Source organism: Rhipicephalus sanguineus, chromosome 2 (genome assembly GCF_013339695.2).
Source record: "Rhipicephalus sanguineus isolate Rsan-2018 chromosome 2, BIME_Rsan_1.4, whole genome shotgun sequence".
In the NCBI taxonomy this organism is placed as follows: Eukaryota; Metazoa; Arthropoda; class Arachnida; order Ixodida; family Ixodidae; genus Rhipicephalus; species Rhipicephalus sanguineus.
The window spans coordinates 184,922,800-184,946,724 of NC_051177.1; the positions used below are offsets into that span (position 1 = coordinate 184,922,800).

At 50.0% G+C, this 23,925-nt stretch overlaps 2 protein-coding genes across 2 annotated transcripts; one reads left to right on the forward strand and one right to left on the reverse strand.

Annotated features, from left to right (window-relative positions):
• Positions 1-12,723: 12,723 nt before the first annotated feature.
• LOC119382092 (uncharacterized) lies at positions 12,724-15,149 on the forward strand. The gene is made up of 2 exons (XM_037649824.1): positions 12,724-14,664; positions 14,958-15,149. The coding sequence occupies exons 1-2, from the start codon at positions 12,724-12,726 to the stop codon at positions 15,147-15,149; spliced, it is 2,133 nt and encodes a 710-aa protein (XP_037505752.1).
• Positions 15,150-17,527: 2,378 nt separating this feature from the next.
• On the reverse strand, positions 17,528-18,850 carry LOC119382093 (uncharacterized). The gene is made up of 2 exons (XM_037649825.1): positions 18,251-18,850; positions 17,528-18,148 (listed from the first exon to the last, which is right to left on the reverse strand). The coding sequence occupies exons 1-2, from the start codon at positions 18,848-18,850 to the stop codon at positions 17,528-17,530; spliced, it is 1,221 nt and encodes a 406-aa protein (XP_037505753.1).
• Positions 18,851-23,925: the final 5,075 nt, after the last annotated feature.

The window sequence follows — 23,925 nt, forward strand, 5'->3', positions numbered from 1 at the left end:
TTGAAACGTCATAGGGCTCTCCATGCGGTGAAGCTGCCTTGCAGATGCTGGGAGACGAAAACTTTAAAATCAAACTTAAATATTTATACGTGTTTCCCGGATGCGGTGTGGGGAGAGCGTTAACACTAAATGCCAAGGAAACCAAAAACGTCCGTTTTGCTGCACTTCAAAATCGTGTCAGTACTCCTTTAAAGATGATAATGTACCTAATTTAAAAACAGAATGGAAAGATAAACGGTAGATCGAGGATGCTCTGTCATGCAGAAGTTTGGTCATCGTACGAAAAGCTAGCCATGTCTAATGAAAACTTAAAAACTTAAAAGATTTCTCATACATTGCCTTTGAGGAACGCTATCTCGTCTTTTGAGAGACAGGTGGATGGTTCGGTAACACAGCTGTCACCAGCTTTGTTGATGAGAAACGCCTCCATTATTTCTCTTTCTAATATACCCGGCATTAACAATTACTTCCGTGTGTGAGCAGTTGCTGCAGAGAATAAAGCATCCCGAGGGATGGAGCAACAAGCAGGAAAAGAAGGCAGAACAGGTAATTCCGTACACACACAGAGTATCGCACTACATAAAAAAATTGGCCGCGTATCTGCGTGCTTCGCTGCAAATGTCGTCTAAAGACGGTAGAAGAGGCGCTGCGTGAGATATGGACGCCATCTCGCAATACGTCGGGAAACATGAGTGCTGTGTTGCGGGCTGGTAGTCCCGGCGCAGCAGCAGGCAAAGACCGGCGGTGACCAACGCGACCGGCGGGGACGCCAGCCAGCCCGAACACGCGGTTTGGCGCGAAGCGCTGAAGCAGAAGAAACGTCCGCACTCAACGAGTACTCTCCACACACTCTTTTATGTACACGTCGCCTGGGTAAAGCAGGAATGCCAGAGCTGCGCCCCATGGCATTCGTACAGTGCAATACAGAACCTAAACCGAAACACAACAATGAGTACGTTCAGAGGGCACGGAGGAAGGCAAGTTTCAGCGAAATTGCATTTTCAGCGCAGCTTAAGAAACTAGCGTCTTTAGAATTACGTATGTATGCATTTTCTATTAAAGGAACACAACACCTAATACTTACCTGGTGATGTTGCGTCTCAGATATGCGTAATATTTACTTTTTGATCGACAACGTCCACAAGTATGAACAGCTGTACCAGTTCAAGCTGAGTGGACGGTAAGCAAGTGGTTCAACTTTGGCCGGGTGGCTGAATCGAGTGACGTGCCGACCAACAGAAAGACAGACAGACCAAAATTTCTCCGTTTAAGTATCCCAAGAAAGACTATCGTCTTTAAAAGTAGCATCCGCCTGCGGTGTCAGTGTTGTTTTTTCCACCCCTCTGAAGCTGTCCAAGGTTTGTTCTCTGGTAGAGAGGGGGCCAGAATCGTGCGAGAAGAATGCATAGGAACTAGTTCACTGACTGCCGGTCTCAAGTAGTTTACGAAATTCCGCTCACATGTGGACAAATACATCGGCCAAACGGGCCGATGTTTTAATGATAGGGCACGAGATCGCAGGTTAAATATGTGTAACAGTGCATAACAAGCATAACAAGAAAGCAATGCTCTCCTGCTCCCGCCGTCCATGGTCGTCAACCCGTTGTTCGTGTGGCCACTACGTGAAACACAGTGCGCAGGATCGGAGCCGCGCCTACAAATACCGCCCACACTGGAAGGCCACTCGGGGCACGACACCGTCGGAAACCCAGTCATGCTAATGCCCTTTCTAACGCAGGCTTAGTTACTTGCCACTTGGCTATTGCTCCCGTACATGTGACGGGTGCCTGCTCGCGGTGTCGCGCCCCTACGACCTGTTCGATTTGTTGGCCCGTTGGAGCGACGCTTTTGACTTGTTACTTTGTTCAGCGTGCATAAATGCTCATGTGGTCTCTGCTTGCTGCTTATGCTATCGGGGGACATTGAACTCAAGCCCGGCCCTGTCACCCCGGCCTCTAGCTCCGGTCCAACTCTCCAAACTATTCACGGCGCTATATCTCGTCTCGAGTCTAGAGCAAGCGCAATCTTCTGTCCTAACCGAACTTGCCCTAATAAGTGCAGCTCAGTCAAACACTGACAACTTGGTTAGCCGTCTTGTAGCACGTGTCGACAAGTTAGAGAAAGCTGTCGAGGCGCATCGAGTTCTTTGCCCCGGCGAGAATCCAGTAACCGACTCCGCAATACTAAAACTTTATGCCGAAGTAAAAACCTCAAGGAAAAATGCGATCATTCCGAGAACCGGCTGCGCCGTTGTAATTTGATTTTCTTTGGTCTTTCCAACACTGACGGGGAAACATGGGGGCAGTCAGAGTCTAAGATTATTTGCTTCTGCTGTCAAACACGTGGCGTAACACCGGCCGAATCTTTGGGGCCGCTCAAGTATTGAGCGGGCCCAAAGAGTCGGCCGCTTCTACGGCAATAAAAAACGCCCCATTATTGCGAACTTCACTCATTTCAAAAGATAAACGGACTGTTATTTCGTGCAGTGGTAAGCTTAAAAACACTTCCTTTGTTACACGCGAAGATTATTCCGGCCGTGTGCGCCTAGCTAGGCGTAAGCTCTTCCCCTACGCTCAGGAGAAGAACTTATATTTCAAAATCAGGTTCGACAAGCTCATTGTTGGAAACAAGCAATATACCACCTACCATTCAGATACTGACGCCGTGATTGAGCTCCAGTCTTAGCCATCACTGCACCCCCCACGCACGCCTTCCTTCCCCGCATTTTTTCGATACTCCCCCTACTCCTGCCAAGGCTAGCCATCACGGCTTATCTGTTGTTCTTTCAAGCATTCGTAGTTTCTTGCCAAAAAAGAAAAGACATCGCTGAGGTTTTTCTTTACGATAATCATAGTGACATAGCAATCTTCACTGAATCATGGCTTACATCTGACATCGAAAACCATGATCTTTTCCATGATGCCTCTAGGTTCTTTATTTATAGGTGCGATAGGAGCTCACGTAGGGGTGGTGGTGTGCTGATATTTATCCGGTCCTGTTTCACCTCGTGCCAGATTGCCATCAAGAGCACACAGGAAACTGTATGCATCAAGTTATCGCTTAGAACTGGTTCAACGGTCATCCTCATTACGTGCTACCGTCCCTCAAACTGTGACCTCTCTCAACGACGACCTTCACTCGGTACTTACGGATCTCACCTCACGGTTTCCAAACGCCGAATGCCTACTTTGCGGTGATTTCAACTTTCCCGATATTGACTGGGTGAAACTGACAGCATCGTCAAGATTTTCTAACACTTCCTTCCAGCTTACCCTCTTGTTCAACTTGGTTCAAACTGTTCACCTACCCACACGACGCAGTAGCCATACTTGACCTAGTTCTCGTCTCTAACCCTGTTCTTGTCTAGGCCGTCACACTCCCGATTGAGCTAGGTGACCACAATGTTACCTTATTCCTCCTATCTAACCCATATAAAAAAATCATCCTATAAAAATGCATCAGAGGCTATAACAAGGCCTACTTTACAGTCATTAACTGCGAACTTCAAATATTTTACGAACACTTCTGCCAGTCGGCGCCTTCTAGATCCGTTAAGGATAACTGGCTTTTGTTCAAACAGCGAATTCATAATCTAATCGACTAGTACGTCCACTCGGTAAGAATTCGCGGTGATGCGGACAAGCCGTGGTATTCAAAACCATTAAAAAGACTATCCCATTTCGCTTTGCTCGGAATTCGCCTTCAGCAGTAAAGTGGAAAAAATACGTCATGAAATCGTGAATTCCCTGTCGAGTGTATTCGGCACCAGTGTACTCAGCGTGGTGATAAGGACACGATATGGGCACACCTACCAGTCACGTGCGTGCGGCACATACCTGCATACCCAGGCCCATGGTGTGCGGGTATGCGCAGCAGGTGAGTTTCAACCTATATCAACAGAGACTTTGGAAATCCCAACCCGACAGCTTAAAGGAGCCTAGAGAATGCGGTGCAGGCATCGGCGTTGTTTTCGATGGGCTGGATATCCCATCTGGCTAGATATCCCATCTAGATAGCCCATCTGGCGATGGGCTAGAGTGTCCTTTACCCCTCCTACCGCGCCAAACCGATTGACAGAGGTCGCGGACAATGGGGACGCAAGGCACAAAGGGATGCGCCGACCAGGAAGCAGCTCTCTTTGGCTTACGACAGGCGGCAGGGAAGGTTGGTAAAGTCCCTGGAACTTCGTAAAGTAGCGACATACGTGCATAATTGGTGTATTCATGTGGGAGGTAGTGGCCAAGTACTACACCAGGGTGGCCAATCCTGCTCTGGTGAGGGAGTGCATTGCTGGCTGTGGTCGCCAGTGAGGCTGCACCCCAGGCCTTTTTACACAATTCCATCATCACGCGGATTTTTTTTTTAAAATCCGGTTGGGAATTGTCCGGCATATTGATAGGAGAAGTAAAGAAAGCCCTAAAGGGAATGCAAAGAGGCAAAGCAGCTGGTGAGGATTAGGGAACATCAGACCTGTTGAAAGACGGTGGAGAGATTATGTTAGAGAAACTGGCCACCCTGTATACGAAGTGCCTCTCGACGGGGAGGATACCAGAATCTTGGAAGAATGCCAACATCATCCTGATCCATAAGAAAGGGGACGTCAAGGACCTGAAAAATTACAGGCCCATAAGCTTACTGTCCGTTGTCTACAAGCTATTTACAAAAGTAATTGCTAACAGAATTAATACGACATTAGAGTTCAATCAACCAAGGGACCAGGCAGGATTTCGTACAGGATTCTCAACAATAGACCATATTCATACTATCAATCAGGTTATAGAGAAATGCGCGGAATACAACCAACCCCTATACATAGCCTTCATAGATTACGAGAAGGCATTTGATTCGGTGGAGACATCAGCAGTCATGCAGGCACTGCGGAATCAAGGCATCGACGAAGCCTATATAAACATAATGGAAGAAATCTACAGCGGATCCACAGCCACTATAGTCCTCCATAAAGAAAGCAACAGAATCCCAATAAAGAAGGGCGTACGGCAGGGAGACACGATCTCTCCAATGTTATTCACCGCGTGTTTACAGGAGGTTTTCAGGGCCCTAGATTGGGAAGAGTTAGGGATAAGAGTTAATGGAGAGTATCTCAGTAACCTACGATTCGCTGATGACATTGCATTGATGAGTAACGCGGGAGACGAATTACAGCTCATGATTACTGAACTGGATACGGAAAGTAGAAGAGTAGGTCTGAAAATTAATATGCATAAAACTAAAGTAATGTGGAACAATCTTGGCAGAGAACAGCGCTTTGCGATAGGTGGCGAGACACTGGAAGTTGTAAAGGAGTACGTCTACTTAGGACAAGTAGTAACCGCGGAGCCGAACCATGAGAGTGAAATAACTAGAAGAATAAGGATGGGTTGGGGCTCATTCGGCAAGCATTATCAAATCATGAATGGTAATCTACCACTATCCCTCAAGCGGAAGGTATATAACAGCTGCATCTTACCGGTACTTACCTACGGAGCAGAAACCTGGAGACTTACAAATAGGGTTCAACTTAAATTGGGGACGACGCAGCGAGCGATGGAAAGGAAAATGATAGGTGTAACCTTAAGAGACAGGAAGAGAGCACAGTGGGTCAGGGAACAAACGGGGGTTAAGGACATCATAGTTGAAATCAAGAATAAGAAATGGATATGGGCCGGGCACGTAGCACGTCGGCAGGATAACCGGTGGTCATTACGGGTAACTGGCTGGATTCCAAGAGATGGCAAACGCGTGAGGGGGAGACAGAAAATTAGATGGGTAGATGAGATTAAGAAGTTTGCAGGTATAACGTGGCAGCAGAAAGCACAGGACCGGGTTGATTGGCGGAACATGGGAGAGGCCTTTGCCCTGCAGTGGGCGTAGACAGGCTGATGATGATGATGATGACGTGCATAAAAGCGCGCCTCCTCTCTTTTCTTCCTCCTCTGCCCTCTCCGAGGCTGGCGGCGCTTCGGTTTTGGCAAACTGCCGTCACGTGGGACCGCTCGGAGCGTTCGTTTGTTTACAGTCGTTCGCGATTGCCATCTTTGCTCTCGAAGCGCGGGCTCGCTGGTTGTCAGCGAATGTGTTTTATGGATACACACTTTCCATTACGCGTGCGTTGTGCCCTGAGATACCTTGCACACAAGACCGACGTCATGGTTGGTTGCCATGGGCTTCTACTGCACTTTCGAATGCCGAAACAAATGAAGTGAAGGCAAAAAGCTGTTCATGATACCGTCTGGGAAGCGCAACGAGTTGCGAAGGAAGGCTTGGTTACACCGAATCGAAAGAGAGTACTTTCGGCCGACATTTTTGACGCGACTACGCGAGGTAAAAGTTGCCGTCCTTCCACTATAAGTACTCGTCGAGGTTCGCGCAAATCGCTGCGTGCTATAACACCCCAGACACGTCTCAGTTAATTGTGCAGTACGTCGCTATTCCTCACACGTTTTATTGCTGCTTCTGCGGGGTTTGTACTAAGAGTTTTTTTTTTTTTCAGGAATATGTGGTTACGTTTTCTGCTTGACGTGATGCACCTACTGGTTTGAGTTTGCGGTGTTGGTTGGTTTTGAGTTTGGGGTGTTGGTACCGCACGCTGACGCAAGAATCGCCTTTCTTCCTTATGTGAAAGGCTTCAAGTAACTCAAACTGACTGCCGCCAGTTCTGCTGCATAGTAGTGAATTCCAATTGTTGGATCTAGATGTACTTTAGATGGTTGGCTACGTAGTGTCTGCCAGTCTTTTTGTGGTTTCTTCCTCGACCTTCGCGCAGACTTGTGTTTGTTTTTGTTTTTTTTCGACGTCTTTACATTAGGATACATCTGTTTGTTGCTGATTTCCAGATATCATGATTGCGATTTTTTTAAACTTCGTCTGTTCATGCCTGCACGTGCGGTGAAGGAAATGTTCTGCGCATGTCCGCCAAGAGCCCTTATATTGTGAACGCTTCATGAAAATAAACTTAGTTGTGAGTTGGCGTTCTTTTTGTCTCTTCTTCTTTCTTCTCAGTTGCAACCTTGCGCCACGTATTTCAAGTATCGTTTAGGAACCTCACGTATACGTGTTATTTAGCGCGAAGGTTTACTTGCCATTTAGTGTGGAGGTTTATATCCGCGAGTGGCTTTCCGCCGCGGTGGAGCAGAGGTTATGGTGCTCGGCTGCTGACCCGAAGGTCGCGACCGACCGCGGCGGTCACATTTCGATGGAGGCGAATAGCTTGAGGCCAGCGTGCCGTGCGATGTCAATGCTCGTTAAGGCGCGTTTACACTAGAGCGACAAGACATCGACGCAGACACGAGGCAGACGCGGACGGTCGGCCGACGAGTCGCCCACCGACGATGTCGCTGGACCGTCTGGTCACACTAGGCTGACGACGACGCCGACGCCTCCAAAAACATCAGCAAAACGCGTCGGCAGACCTGCCGTCGGCAGGTTGTCGGCAGATCTGTGGAGGCGCGTTTACACTAGAGCGACACGACACCGATTTCGGTCTGCCGACTGTCGCCGGGAGTGTCGTTTGTCATGTCGTCGTCCTATTTACACTGCAACGACGCCAACAGTCGGCAGATCGTCTGGGAAAGACGCCGTCCGCGTCTTATCGTGCTCCCAGCCTTTCGTCGGCCGATTCTCTTGTCACACAGAAGGCGCGCACAGCGACACCGACTAAAATTGCGCGCAAAAGTTGAAAACGGGGGACCACCTACTGCTCATTTAGGCCGTCCTCCCTTCTCTACATTGTCACTCTCGGTGTAGCGGCGCGGCCAACGCCACCCCTTCCGGCGTCGGGGAACGGGGGTGCGGACAGACAAAGGGAAGCAAAGAAAAGACGTTGGAGGGGTGCGTGAGATGCCCAATGTCAAATGCCCGAGGATGTCGAGGGAGATCTCCCCATTCGACGTTCGAAGCAACGACATGGGCAAACTTTCCCTCGGCCACAGATCTCCCGACGACCTGGCGACGACCAGTCTCCCGATGCGTTTTGCTGGTGTTTTAGGGGCGAAGCTCCTTAAGGCGGCACCCGTTCGTCCCTCGTAGTCGTCGTCGTAGTAGTAGTAGTAGTAGTCGTAGTCCGTAACAGTGTTGTAGGCGTTACTGAAAAAAAAGTAACTAAATACGTTACTCGTTACACTATAAAAAAAGGAACGCGTTACCGCCCTACGTTACCTACAAAAAATGTAACGCGTTACCGTTACCGAAAAAAAGTAACGGACATTACCTCTGCCGTTACTCTGCAATCATAAATTTTAATCGATGTGTCTTTGCTGCAGGAACCCACAATAACAATAATTTAAATTTGAAATTTATGTTTCACCTAAAACTTCTAACCCAAACGACGAATACACCCAAAATGCTGATTTAACGAGTATTACTTGCACAAATGTACCGGACCTTAGCAATGGTATAGTGGCTTAAAGTTGCCTTGAGAGTTACGTGTGATGGCTTCTGACTCTGACACATGGTGAAGCCATTTTTCTCAATGTTACATTACTATACAGATTATGAGATTCAATCATCAACGCTATTCGCAAAGAAAGCATCAATGAAATCTCAAGAAATTTACAATAATTCTGATGGTGTGCTTCTGCTAGCAAAACAGATGCGCGAATTTTGTGGTAGTAAAGAAATGCTTAAATGGGCTAGTCACGTAAAAAATTATCTGTGCATAAATATTTTTTGTTCACTTTAACCTGCATAATTACCGCGAAAATTGCGAGCGTTTATGTGAGGTTGTTCAAGATCAGCCTCAATCGCTGAGGAGTTCAATAACCAGAAACTTCGCTGCAGTTGCACACAGAAAAAAGCTCAATTTATTTTTAAAACAAAGTTGATAAGCCTTATCAACTTTGTAGCGACAATAAAATGTCGCATATTTAGACATTTTTCAAAAAGTTTCCTTAGCTCTACAAGTTTCAAACAATGTTACTTTACTCTTTGTTGGGCATACATTTTATACACAAAATATCTTCTTTGTAACGATAATATTTGTGTTTTACAACGTCGTGAACTTTCGAGAACGACAGGTAATGAAATGGGTCCCTCCGGATTGAATATGTTTGATATTTTTCCCTCGTAAATTATGCAGTTAATAAGGAAATTAAGTTCTTTTTCCGGCTACTGGCATGGGACATGCATAAAAAATAAAATACTCAATCAAATCTGAAATATCTATTTTCGGATCCTTGTCGATCTCTCGTGGAATCACCCGTTTGCAATAACCACGATTAGTACACTAACTGCGGTAATGTCTGCCGTGTAGCTACCTGTAACCGAGGTTAGCCGTAACCTTAGCTTAACCGCGGTTAAGGCTGTTCGTGTGACAGCGGCATTAAGGTAGTGAGTAAAAAAAAAAAGATTTTTTTTTTTGCGTTACAAGAAAATTTCTACGTTTCGCGTCCCGCTCGCATTCTTTTTCAGGGTTTTCTTCCAGCCGGGGGTCACGTCTACTCTCGGTCGGCAGCGCACCTGCAGACTGGTTGACGTTACCGGCTGTCGCCTGGATGGGCCAGAACTCCACAGAAAGCCGCTTAAGTCGACGACGCGGGAGTTGTCGAATTCGATGCGGTGGTCGTTTACCATGCTATGCTCATCGAGTGTACTCCTTTGTCACGCGAACTTGCGGACATCGTTTTTATGTTGTCGCAGCCTCTCGGGGGGGTTCTTTGTTTCCCCCACGTACAAAATTTCACGATCGGCACGTGGTATGGAGTAAACCAGCCCTTGCGCTTTCTCTTCGGACGGCCTGTCCTTTGGTCACGAAAAGGCGCAGGTGCCAGCAATCCACCTGCTACATCCACTTCCACGAGAAGCATGTCCGTACAGTTTCTCATGGCGAATTATGCGGCTTTCATGAAGCTTTGTGTGGCGATGGCCCAAACCTCCACACAAGAAGTCGGCGCGTCTTAAGAAATTGGTCCCCGCAATTTCCAGAAGAAAAAGGCGATTCCGCCCACGCTTTCTTGGTCAGTGCCTGGTAGGCCGACAGCAGTCCGACGCTGCGACAAAAGAATTTGTCGGGGCGAGCTCTGAGAAAACGGCACCCCCAGGATGAAAAAGTAACGAGTAACGTGACACCACACGTTACCGAAAAATGTTAACGTAAGTACGTTACCCGTTACAGTTTCTAAATTGTAACTAGTAGGTTACTAAGTTACCGAAAAAAGTAACGCGTTACCGGTAACGCCGTTACTTGTAACGCGTTACCTCCAACACTGGTCCGTAACAAGTCTTACGCTTTGACCTCCAAGGTGGTGCCGGTGGGAGATTTTTCCTGTGCGTTGTTGAACAATAAAAAATTCGCAGCGTGCGCGTTAACTAAAAGCCGAATTCTTCTGTCTCTCATTCCCCATTAGCAGCCATTGGCATGTTCCAGTAGGAAACGTTAGTAGAAGTAGAAGTGTAAGTGTTAACTAAAAGCCGACTTCTTCTGTCTCTCATTCCCATTAGCAGCCATTGTTTACCTCCAAGGTAGTGCCTGGTGAGATTTCTCCTGTGCGTGATTAAACAATAAAAATTTTGTTCAAAACGCCGTTGATTGATGAAATAAACCAACGAAAGACGCCAGATGTTTTGTAAAAGCAAAACGAAAGAACGCCAGATGTTTCTAAAGCAAAACGAAAAGACGCCAGCTGCTTAACGAAAGACGCCAGATTTTTCTAAAGCAATGGTTTTCTAAACAATGAAAATTCACAGCGTACATGTAAAATTAAAGTGAGCTGCAAGTCGTCATAACTCATCGAACCTTTAGTATAAACGCGCCCGATCTCACGTCGGTGATGATGTACTGGGCAGAATTCACGGAAGATTCACTGTTTACCGATGAACCTCCGCAGCTTCGCCCACTCATCATCATTCACTCCGTGGATATGCTGTGATTTTTTTGGTCTGCCATCATGTTACACTACTACGACATGCTGTCTTTAGAGGCGTCGGGGTGGTCGTCGGCCTAGTGTGACCAGACGGTCCCGCGACATCGTCGGCAGGCGACTCGTCGGCTGAAAGTCTGCGTCTGCCTCGTGTTTGCGTCGGTGTCGTGTTGCTCTAGTGTAAACGCGCCTTGGTCGAGCGTAAATTTGCCCATGTCGTTGCTTCGAACGTCGAAGGGGGAAATCTTGGGGGAGATCCCCCTCTACATCCTCGGGCATTTGACAAAAGGCATCTCGCGCACCCCTCAGACGTCTTTTCTTTGCTTCCTTTTGTCTGTCCGCACCCCCGTACCCCGACGCCGGAAGGGGTGGCGGGGGCCGCGCCGCTACACCGAGAGGGACAATAGGCCTCCCAAGCTCGGCCAGGGGGCGCTGCGTCGTACGCGTTTCGCCGCCTTCCTTGCAAAAACCGGTCGCTGCTCTCCCCGCACCTGCCTTTTGACAGCGCTGTCTCCGCACGTTCACGCACCCTGCACGCGCTGTTGTCTGCTCGGCGTGCACGTGCAGCCTCATGTGTCGCTTGCTCTGAAGGTTTAGAAAGATCCCAGAGATGGAAAAAAAAATCACTAAATTAATGCAACAGCAGTTCGCCACAATGCAACAGCAGATACAGCAGCAGTTAGGCACCATGCAAGCGCGCGTGGGGGAGCTTGAAGCGAAGTTATCGATGGCAGTCAGTCTGCCTACCAGGGGCTCGCAAGCAAGCAGTTGCGGTCCCATTAAAACGACTGCAAAACCGTACAGCAGGCCTGCGGTAACAGAGACGACCGAGACCGCCGGAAAACCATAATACCACCATGGATAGACACAACACGTACACTATCTGGCAGTGGAATTGCAGAGGGTACACTAGGAAAAGATGTCATTTACAGCAATACCTGATCAACAAAGAAAATCCAGACATTATAATATTACAAGAGACTAACGGGAAGGCAAAATTATCGGGCTACAGGCCCTACAGTGACGCCACGGGGGAAGCATCGGCCGTTACCACACTGGTCAGACGAAGTCTAACGGCCGTCCAACACGATACAGAAATTAAGGGAATCGAGCACATTTTATTAGAAATCATACCGACTCGGAAGGTAGCTAGCAGCCTTTTTGTTCTCAACGTCTACAGCAGTCCGCGACGCAAACAAAAATTCGGCACGCTAATTCGGAAAGCGATCGCCATAGCTGGCAAACGAGCGATCCTCATTGCTGGGGACTTTAACGCTCAACACACCGCGTGGGGCTACAAATTCGAAAACGTCAAAGGTAGGAACCTGTGGCTCGACGCGCAGCAAGAAGGGCTGACCCTCATTACAGATCCCTCCTTCCCAACGCGGCGAGGTAACAGCGTTAGCGTAGACACCACACCAGACTTAACTTTTACGAAAAACATTGCCGATTCACATTGGATAAACACGCAGCAGGATCTGGGTAGTGATCATATCATAATAGAGATTAAAGTCAGGGCGGGACCATGCAAGACTAGAGGTAAACAGCTCAAATTGGTCGAGTGGGACAAGTTCAGAAACATTAGGGAGTCGAAAGAATCGGAGGAAGAATTAACGATATTGGCGAATGGACCGACTCGTTGAAGCGGGACGTTGCCGCGGCGACGCGAATGGTCCCGCCGGAGGCGGAACTCGAAGTCGTAGATAGCAGACTCCTACACATGTGGGAGGCCAAGCGCAGTTTGCAAGAAAGATGGAAAAGGCAAAGGCACAACAGATCGCTTAGAAAGAAGATAGCAAAGCTAAACAGGGACATTGAGAGTCACGCGCAGCAGCTGTGTAAGCAACAGTGGGAAAGTACCTGCAGTAACATGGAGAACCAGCTAGGGTTCGCCAGGACGTGGAACTTGCTTAGGTACCTGTTAGATCCGGAGGAGACGAAAACCGCGTACAGACAGAACGTCAACAGAATTATACATGCGTACAAAGGCTCCGAACAGGACATCTTACGGGAGATCACGGAACGGTACATTAGTTCTGCCCAATCGGACACGCATCCTGATTACGGAGGCGCAGTCAACGAAGACCTAGACAGACCGATCGGCGAGTCAGAGATCAGGGCAGTGTTACAGAAGCTAAACACTAAATCGGCGCCCGGGCCCGACGGTATCACGAACAAAACACTCAGGAATCTCGACGATAAATCGATAACGAAACTCACGGAGTACCTCAACGCGTGCTGGGAAACCGGGCGGCTACCACAACAATGGAAGACTGCGCACATCGTGCTGATACCGAAGCCGGGTAAGCGACTGCAGCTAGAGAACCTCAGACCGATCTCGCTGACTTCATGCCTGGGAAAGGTATTGGAGCACGTGGTCCTCACAAGGCTGACCAACTACCTCGAGGACCGCAACCTGCTTCCCCACACGATGTTGGGGTTCAGGCGAAACCTCTCTACGCAGGACGCGATGCTACAGATAAAACACCAGGTGATTGATAGCCCAACCAGGTCCACCAAGGCCATACTTGGCCTGGACCTGAAGAAGGCCTTTGATAACGTAACGCACGCAACCGTACTGGCCAAACTGCAGGAACTCGGCCTCGGCGAACGAACGTATAACTACGTTCGAGATTTTCTCACGAATAGAAAGGCCAAGCTCACTTTCGGGGAGCTTAGTTCCGAGGAAATAGAGTTGGGTAGCGCCGGTACACCACAGGGATCGGTCATATCGCCCATGCTTTTTAACATAGCTCTCGTGGGGTTGCCAGCCAAGTTACAAGAAATCGAAGGGCTCAATCACAGCCTTTACGCCGACGACATTACGTTGTGGGTTACGGAGGGCTGCGACGGGCACATAGAACAGACGTTACAGCGTGCGATCGCGACTGTTGAGCAATACTTAAAGAACACCGGCCTGAGCTGCTCAGCGGAAAAGTCCGAACTTTTAGTTTACAAACCCACGCGAAGAGGCCGCAAGCCGAACGGCTCGATGAATGATAAGGATCCCAGTAGCGACATACGACTAAGCACGTCCGACGGGCGACCCGTGCCCAGGGTAGAGAACATACGCGTTCTGGGCTTACACATCGCGGCAAACGGCCACAACGGCGAGACCATCAGAAGACTGGAAGGCGCGGTCGCTCAGACCATCAGGTTACTGAGACGCATAGCCAACCGACACAGCGGGATGAAAGAGGGCAATATGATCAGACTAGTTCAGGCCTTCGTAATGAGCCGAATAACGTACGTGGCACCCTACCTCAAGTGGCAGGTCGCGGAGAAGACAAAGATGGAAGGCTTAATCAGGAAGGCTTACAAACAGGCAATAGGGCTACCGATCAACACGAGCACGAGTAAGTTACTAGATCTGGGTCTACACAACACGCTGGGAGAATTGATAGAGGCACAGAACATAGCGCAGTACGAACGCCTTTCCAAGAGCCCGACTGGCAGATACATACTAGAGATGTTAGGAATAAGGTATCACGCTCAGCACGGTGTCAAACTCGACGTACCAAGCAACGTCAGGGATAAATTGGTCGTTCTTCCCTTGCCGAAGAACATGCATCCCGAATACCACAGGGGTCGGAGGGAAAAGAGAGCACAGGACATACAGAAGAAGTATGGCAACTGTAGAGATGCGGTGTTCGTGGACGCGGCCAGATACGCACACAGGCGCGGCTTCGTGGCCGCAGTAATAGATCATGAGAACGCTTGCAAGACAAGCGTCACGGTACGCACTGAGCACGTGGAGACAGCGGAGGAAGTGGCTATCGCGCTCGCTGTGGCCACCACCACGGCCGAAGTGGTAATTAGCGACTCCCAGACCGCAGTCCGCAACTTTGCCAACGGCCGCGTCTCCCCCGAGGCGTTACGAATTCTGCTTGCGGGCAAAACCGAGAATAGGGACGTTTACATCTTATGGGCACCCGCACACACCACTTCGCTCGCCGGCAATGAGGCGGCGCACGGGGCGGCTCGAGGGCTTACGGACCGCGCCGCCACCGTCAACACCGCCGCCGCCTCGGCCGCGACGTCGGGCGGGGAGTGGGAGTGGGAGGATCGCCTCACTAGTTTTCGAGAAATTACACAACATTACAGATGGGCCAGGTGCAAATTTCCGCCACCACACCAAAAACTGAACAAGAAGCAGGCGGTCACGTGGCGACAGCTGCAGACCAGAACGTTTCCGAACCCAGCGATCTTGAATCTCTGTTACCCAGAGCTTTATTCGGCAAGATGCAAGTTTTGCGAGGCCAGGGCTACCCTGGAACACATGTTATGGGAGTGTGACAGAGGTGGGGTACCAGACGGAGACGCAGCCTCGAACCGAACGCGCTGGGAGACTGCACTGCTCAGCTTCGCCCTCGAGGACCAACTCTGGGCCGTCCAGCGGGCCGAGGCAGCCGCCAGAGCTCAAGGGCTCGTGGCCGACGCCTAGGTGGGGATATTAGCCCAAATCCCCGAAGAACTCGCCGGACCTTTTTTTTTTTAATAAAGTTGCTCTCTCTCTCTTTCACGGTGGGAATCTCACCAGAGGAGGATGGTTGATCGACCATCTTTTCGGGACCGACCAAGTCGTCAAGGACGATGCTGTTTGTGCGAGCGCTACGTGCGTGCCGATGCAGAACGGGCACATTTCTTTGACATGAATAGGGAGGTTACTGCGCGAGTTCTGTAATTATGTTACCAGTAAAACGCACATTCATTGCGGCAGTCGTGTCTACTCGGAGCTATCAGCAAACATCCAGCACGCTTCCGCGTGCGTTTTGTATTGATAACTTTTCGATTGCATGGATGCCAAGTTTGTAGTGTGGCTTTAAATTTATTATGAGCTTAGTGTGAAGAGCATAAATTTACATCTGCCCTGTTGAGTCACTGGCTGCATCGCAATGCGCAGTGTTCAGTTTCGTGGGAGTTTCACTTTTGCCGAGGTTTGCATCGGAAGACAACAACGTCGGATCGCAAGTTTAATGCCACCTTGGATTGCATAATGATACGCGCAAAAAATATTTCATGCCCACTTCGACCATGCATGTTTCTTGCAGAGGCGTGTTTCATTTCGAATAATATCGACGCCTGATCACGGACCGTGTTCGCTTATTCGAATGTCGCTTTGGTTGTTTCGACAGCTCACTTGGCCAGCATCATACTATACAAGGGCGTAGCCAAGGGGGGTTGGGGTGTTCAAACCCTCCCCGAAAATTTTCAATTTTGCTTGCGTATATGTACACGCACACGTACAAACGCACGCACGAACATACATAGAGTATGGTTGGACCCCCTCCAAAAAACATTTCTGGCTACGCCCCTGATACTATACAATACCCACTGGGATCGCGCATGTTTACGATTATGCCGAGATTTGTGCCCGATGATATGCGCATCTGAATTCGCGAAGCCATCGAAAATTTAATTGCCGCCTTGATTCTTTTTTCAGCTCGTTTCCAAAGCGGCAACTGTATATTGCCCGCGGCTCACGCGCATGCAAGGCTTTATATTACGTGCCGAACGCATGACATTATTACGAGGCACGCCATGGTGGGGGACTTCGGATTAATTTCGGCCACCTGGGGTTCTTTAACGCGTACGTAAATCTAAGTACGCCGGTGTTACTGCATCTCGCTCCCATCGAAATGCAGCTGCCGTATGCGTGAATCGAACCCATGACCACGATCTTAGCAGCGCAACACTTCAGCCTGCTAAGCAATCACGGCGTGTCGCATGCAAGGCCAATATAAACGCTCAGTGCAAACATGCAGCTTAATTCTGTTTACAGGGAGCCGCGACGGGAAATGTACCGCAATCAGCTGAATTAAACACTTAGTACTCACGGTACGTTATTTAAACTGTGGTGTAATAAGCCCACATGCTCCGCTGCTATCACATTACAAATGGTTGACTCGGAAACCCAGCGCGCAATCTCGAAACGTACAGCGGCTGTCTATTTGTTGTAGCTTCGGTTCACAAACGCACTTCTTTTTCGAATCAGAACGATCATCGCGTTTCTCCCCGTTAGTAGTTGGTAATACTGTGTACAACAAAAATTGCTTCAAGGTAACAAGACCGCGAAAGCATCGCGGCAAACTGCCATAATCCACTCTCGACACCTCTGCTCCTTGCATTGGAAACGGTAGAACTTGACGGGCAGTTTTCGGCTGTTCGTCATTTTAAAACTTTTGTGACAGTTCACAATGCAGCAGGACTGCATGCCTGCTTTCGAGTACGACAAAGGAACGGCAGCAATAGCGTGAAAAATGCGAGATAAAAGCCCTGGGGAGCACGTTCTCCGGGCGCGCAATGGGAAAACCAAGCAAGAGCGACCCGTCCGAGCTACCGGAGCTACCCTGTCTCCGCTGGGGCGGCGGACGGCGCTGCGCAAACTTGAGCGTTGGAGGCCTATGAGGACGGCCTAAATGAGCTGCAGGTTGTCCCCCGTTTTCAACTTTTGCGAGCAAGCTTAGTCGGTGTCGCTGTGCGCGTTTTCTGTGTGACAAGAGGCCAACGAGAGGCTCAGAGCGCGATAAGACGTGGACGGCGTTTTTCCCAGACGATCGGCCGACTGTTGGCGTCGTAGCAGTGTGGATAGGACGACGACACGACAAAAGACACTCCCGGCGACAGTCGGCAGACCGAAATCGGTGTCGTGTCGCTCTAGTGTAAACGCGCCTTTAGAGAACATCAGATTTTTCCGCCGTTACTTGCTTGATTTTATCTCTCAAGATGGCGTCGACCGTGGACAGCTTGAAGTCTCTGTTGTCCGCAGCGATGCCATTTTTGACCTTGGCCCACACAAGCTCAATGGGATTAAATTCGCAGTGGTACGGCGGGAGCCTGAGTACAATGCAACCGGCCCTTACAGCTGTGTTGTCTACGATGCAGCTCAGAAAGCGTGACTTTACAGATGCCACCAGCTCAAGCAGCCGCTTCTTTATATTCCTTTTACCGTAGGTGATGTTCTTGCTTGTGAGCCACTCCTGTATCTCTTCCTTCTTCCAGGCCGTCGTCGGCAATTTCTCTTCTCGCCGGCTATGGTAAGGTGCATTGTCTAAAGCAATGACGCTACCAGCTGGCAACTTTTGCAGAACGCCATTGAACCAGCCCTCAAAGTAATTGCCGTCCATTTCCTGGTGGTAGTCGCCTGTCTTTTGGCCTCGGAATACACCCAAGCAGCCGTCGACGAAGCCATCCTCGCTGCCGATGTGCCTCACGATCAGGCGCTGACGTTTCCCAGAAGGTCGTTTTAGACCCGTCGTCAGGCCATTTGCTCGAGCAAACAGGCGTCCGCGCTTCTGCACCACGGTGTCTGTCCACACGATCGACCGAGTGTGTCCCGCCGTCACCCATGTCTCGTCCAGGTAGAAGATCTATCGGCCTTCCGCCCGGTAACGCACCATGTCCCGGAGGTAGCGATTCCGCCAATCGGTGATGTCATCCCTGTCGATAAGCAGCGAGTTGCGGCTTCTCTTTTCATGCTTGAAGCCGATCTCGGCAAGAAGGCGACGCACAGCACACCGCCTTAGTGGTGGGTGTTCCATACGCTCCGAGAACTCGGCAGTTATCTTCTCGACCGTCGGTATCTCGTTGCGGCGAAAGAAATCGTGCACACTTGACCTCAGCGCGCACAACGTGAAGCTGTCAAACTTCGCGCTGCGTCTTCTCTTCTCCGCATTGCGTGGGCGCTTTCGCGAGAGCGTCGTCAGTTTGCCCCCCGAAAAATCCTGAGCTTTAACTTCCTCCCTAACCCTGAACACAGTCCTTTGACCGACACAAAGCATGTCGGCGACAAACTTGCTCGTGTCCTCAACCCTGCGTTCAGGCTCCCTGTTGCGCCAGTAAGTGTAGCAGTGGAAGCTTCTGTTGCGTGAATCGCTGTTCAGGATGTGGCCGCTCTTATTCTTGCCGAGACTCCTTGGTGGTGTGGCCATCCAGATGACACAAGGCTTGTTCGGGAACAAAGGACCGCGTTCCGATGTCACCTCACTGGGCTCCATGGCGGAAAACTGGCACGGAATGCCGTGCGCCAAACGTGCGCGAATTGACGAGATTGTAGGTTCGCAACCGAAAAAAAAAAACAGCCTGACACATTGAAAAAAAATAAGCCTGTGCAAGCACACTAAAAGTACATACGAATTTTATGCTATTAAGTTAGCGACTGCTTTATAATTACACGCCCGGTGCCGTCGATCTTGTTCCGTCGCAGACGACGCCCAGCGTTGTAGAAGGCACGGAGTTACTTTTCTCTCGTGATCCGGCATGTGCTGTAGCATTTCCATGATTCCAGCTTTACCAAAGCGCTCGTCACGATACACAAATCTTATTTATACCGACGAATACGCGTTTTAGAAGCAGTCACAATTTTTCGAGCGGGACTATTTCTTTAATCGCGGAGCCAATTGGCTGCTGCGCTTCGGTCATCTGGGCGGGTCCTCTCCTGTCTTCTCAAGTTGTACCCAACTATAGTAACATACTCACGGAGGTCGTGTTAATTAATTTGCTCTATGACCTCGCTGAATAGGACAATGCTAATGATGATAGTGCAAAGTTGGACTATGGTAATTAAGCCTTTCTAATTAGCAACGTTTTCAGTGACATCCCACTAGTGTGCAAGGTCTTAATTAGCACGGTCTTAATTGGGAGTACATAAACGACATGGTCCTAATGAGTAAAGAGTTAATCACCATAATGTTAATTGACATGGCTCTGATTAGCAAGGTCTAAATAACATTGTCATCATTAACAATGTCTGAATTAGACAGACACTGACAACGCACAATACATGGGCATGTAGATATTTCTAATGAGGATCGTGCTAAGTCGGACTATGATAATTAAGCCTTGCTAATTGGCGACGTCTTCAGTGACATCACACTAGTTAGTAACGTCTTAGTTAGCATGGTCTTAAAGAGGAGTTCATAAACGACATGGTCCCAATTAGCAAATAGTTAATTATAGCATAGTGCTACTTGACATTGTTCCAATTAGGAAGGTTCTAATTACCATTGTCAAGATTTGCAATGTCTCCATGAGATAAACACTGACATCGCACGATACACGGGTCTGTAGCTGTTCGCTTCCTCTTCATAGCGGCATGCGCGTTCATTTCTCGGTCATTTCGCCGCTTTGCTTTGTTGTACGGCGCTTATCACCTCGGCTGTCGAAGCTCGCGCGTTCAGGTTCATAAAATGGGCGGCTGTACGCTCTGTGGCCGAGCGGTTTCGCACCGCGCGCTGTGAAGCGAGGGGTCGTTGGTTCGACTCCAAGCAATAAAACATTTAGATTCGAAGCATCTTTTGCTCGGGGCTGTGTTCGTAGGCGTCCGGGCTCCATTGTGCGTGCTCCCCCCCCCCCCCCCTCTTGCGCGCCTCATTCTCTCCTGCGTAGAGTAGGCAGCAGCGATGCCTCCGGCGTCATGACGTGGCACAAGCGGCCGATGGCCGCCTCTGCTTCTGTGGCTCTAGACGTGGGGTGCTCGTGCTCTCCTTACTTCGCTGAGGAATCCCACGACGAAACCAATGGCATGGACTGCAGGGAGGCAGACGCACATGATCTTGCGACTTTGCGGGAGTCTAATACCTCGGACGCCGGCAGTTCCACGCAGTGGGAGATGGATAGAGACTGAAAGACTGCTGATTCTACGCCAGAGGAAGGCATAGGCTCGAGAACGCAAGAAAAAAAATTACACCATCTCCCGCTCAAGCGAACCATCTCCCCGCTGCTTCGCATCCACACATGGTTCCCTTTAGCGGAAGACGGTGTAATTTTTCTTCGAGTTTTTTTCACTGCCATCTGTTAGTGTATATCTTACAACGTCATATCTGTGACGGAAATTCGTCAGTGGAGTCATGGTGGACCCTTGCATAAAACGATTTCGTGTTAAAATATGCAAAACATTCCAGTATCTAAATGGAGAAAAGGAAGCTGCACGTTTTCATTTTTCGAACATGCTCTTTTCTACGAAGAAAAGCGGAGGTGCTTGATTCGGTACGGCTGCGCAAGAAAGCACTGCTGTTTTGGTGAGAACCAATGCGCAAACCATTCACAGGTCACTTCCTTGCGCTCTCCGCATTTCTCACTGGTTCAACACTTGTGGGCTTTGCCCACAGCGCCTGTGGGTCACGTCATGCAGCAAAAGTCACGAACAGGCCCCATCGCATAGCGACTGCAAGCTTAATCACGATGAAGTAGAATATAAGAGAATAAATCATTATTACATTCCCTCTTTTTCGTCATGAGTCCTTCCTTAACTTTCAGCAATGTTTCGTCTGAGCTAAGATCACCTGCCTGTCAAGCGACGTCGCAAAACCTCGAAAACTCGCGACGTTAAAATGACTGAACAGCTAATTTATATACCGAACAATACCTACAGTTTCACGGACCAGCCAGACAGTGTTCCCTTCCGAACGGTATTTAAGATCGCTAACTGTCGATAATTTTGGCAGTGGTCTTTCGTAGGGCTGCGAAAAAATAAATTTACTCGTGTGTTACTAATACATTGCGTGGTGGTGTTGCAACGCCGTCTCAAGTCGACTGCGCACGTTACGACATCGCTCAGCCAACTCTTCATTGCTCAAGATCCGCTTTTTTTTAGCGCCTTGCCGCAAGATGCCGCTATCGTTGCAAGCCACTGCACAATAAGCAATGGGAAGCAGAACCAGTCGGGGACCCAGACCTTACCCTCATCCCCCGCTTTAGTTCTGAGAGCTCAGCCCAGGCGTGCCCTCTCTACTTCGGAGCGCTTATTGACTTATCTCAGCCGGTATATAACAAATCGAGTCAGAGCAGGCGACGCTACTTTTCATTCAAGAAAAAATGGGATTTTCAGTAAACAGGAACGGTGTATCAGCTGTTCAGGAAATTCTGCTTCTTTCCGCCCATGATTGTGTTGGCGTTGACGAAAGTTTGACGTGAGGCTTGTGGGGATCGCTGATTACCTTTGCCCTCGTCCACACCGGCGGTGCTACCAAGCGATAACGGAGGCCACTGCGCATGTCCCTCGAAGACCAAAAGCTTCATAACCTAACGCAGCGAGCAACCATGGAGGAGTGGCCGGTGAACTTTCGTGGAGTGTGCTGGTGTGCACGGCGTGCGGTCCGCCGAGGCCAAGGTTAGCGGGACCGGTACAGAAGTTGTGCGTAGATACTGTTTGTGAGTTTGTTTCATGTTTGCCCTTGCCGTCGTAACGTTTTCTTTAAAGTGTTCTTCCTACTAATAAATGTGTTTTGGTTAATCCCGCTGAGCGTCCTTTCCTTTGAGTATACGGCGGACCCCACAACTGGCGCCCAACGTGCAAACGGCCGCGTCTAGCTACGAGGAAGAATGGAGGCTGCTCTCAAGAGTCTTCTTGAGACGACGGAGCGTCTTGATCTGGCATCAGCAATGTACTGCGCGGCGCGGGGACATGCCGTCTCCGTAGCCTACCTTGCAGCGAGGGGCATGGCAATCCCCACGATCGCTAGTGGACGAGAGCTGGCGCCGCTGTTCGGGCAGCTAGAAGGACCGGCTCAACGGGGTCCCGAGGTCCACACAAGCGACGCTTCGAAGAAATGTGCCGACAGCGGTGAGGCGGAAATGGACCAGGCCGAGTCCGATTTCAGCGGAGACGACGGTGAGGCTGCCAGGGACAGCCGAACGAAAATGCCGGGGAAGTTTCAGCGGCGACAGAAGACCGAGATGCCAGCGACGAAGCTGAGGTGGCGTTGGTCGCGCATTCCAACGACATCGACGACTGGAACACGCGCGCGACGGAAGAGGACCAGACCACTGCGGCGAGAGTGAGTGGACCTACGGAGACGCCGAAAGCTGCTGAGGCTGCCGGCACCGAGACATCTTTCGCAACAAGGCCTGAAGGAGCGACGACGACTGAGGCCGCGGAGGATGCAGCAAAGAGGGCCGTTACGAGAAGGAAGGAGGCAGCCTGCACGGCCGCAAAGACGACAGCTGAGGCGACTGCGGAAAACGAGCCCGTCTACAACCTGTGGGTGAGCGGTCTGGCCGTAACCACTCGGACGGGCAACCTCGAGGCACTCTTCGGCGAGCACGGTGAGGGGGTGTTCGCAAAGGTCGTCACTGCGAGCAGGACGCCTGGTGCGCAGCGTTGCGGCTTCATCACATTGAGCACCGCCGAGGAGGCGAACAAGTGCATCCAGACCCTGAACTCCACCGAATTGCACGGAAAGAAGATATCGGTCGAGCGCACGGATACGAGCCCGGTTGCACCCTGCACAAGTTCCAGGCAACGTTGGCAGCGATTGGGGCGGCAGCCCCGCAGACTTTGGCCGACCTCAAGGGAGACCAGGAGGCCACCGCCAAAGCAGAGCTGGGAGCTGCCGAGGACCTGCAACGAACATTTTTGTTAAGGGGGGGGGGATGTGTGGAGATCGCTGATAACCCTTGCCCTTGTCCACACCGACGGTGCTATCAAGCGACAACGGGGACCACTGCGCATGTCCCTCGATGACCAAAAGCTTCATAACCAAACGCAGCGAGCTGCCAAGGGGGAGTGGCCGGTGAACTTGCGTGGAGTGTGCTGGTGTGCGCAACGTGTGGTCCGCCGGGGCCAAGGTTAGCGGGACCGGCACGGAAGCTGTGCGTAGAAACCGTTCGTTTGTTTTATGCTTGCCCTTGCCGCCGTAACGTTTTCTTTAAAGTGTTCTTACTACTAATAAATGGTTTTTGGTTCATCCCGCTGAGCGCCTATTCCTTGGAGTAGACGGCGGACCCCACAGACTCAATGGAACAAGAACAGGACGGAACATTACTACGTCATTCCGCCAGCCCAGTAAGACGTCAGCGGCAGCCAAGAAAGGACCTGACAGTGCGCATTGCCTCACAGGTGTACGCAGATCTACCAGTCATGCTCTTCTAGTGTTACCGAACGATGCGAGCATGCAACCTTTCAAATGTAGCTACCCTCGTATGCTGTTTACCGATGTAGCCGATGATGGCGATACACATTTATGGCACATCCCCATAGATGAAGTGTGGCAAACACATAACTACGACGACAATCGCCGAGATCGTAACAAGGAGGATTGTCCAAAGAGAAAGAGCGATATACAAGATTGAA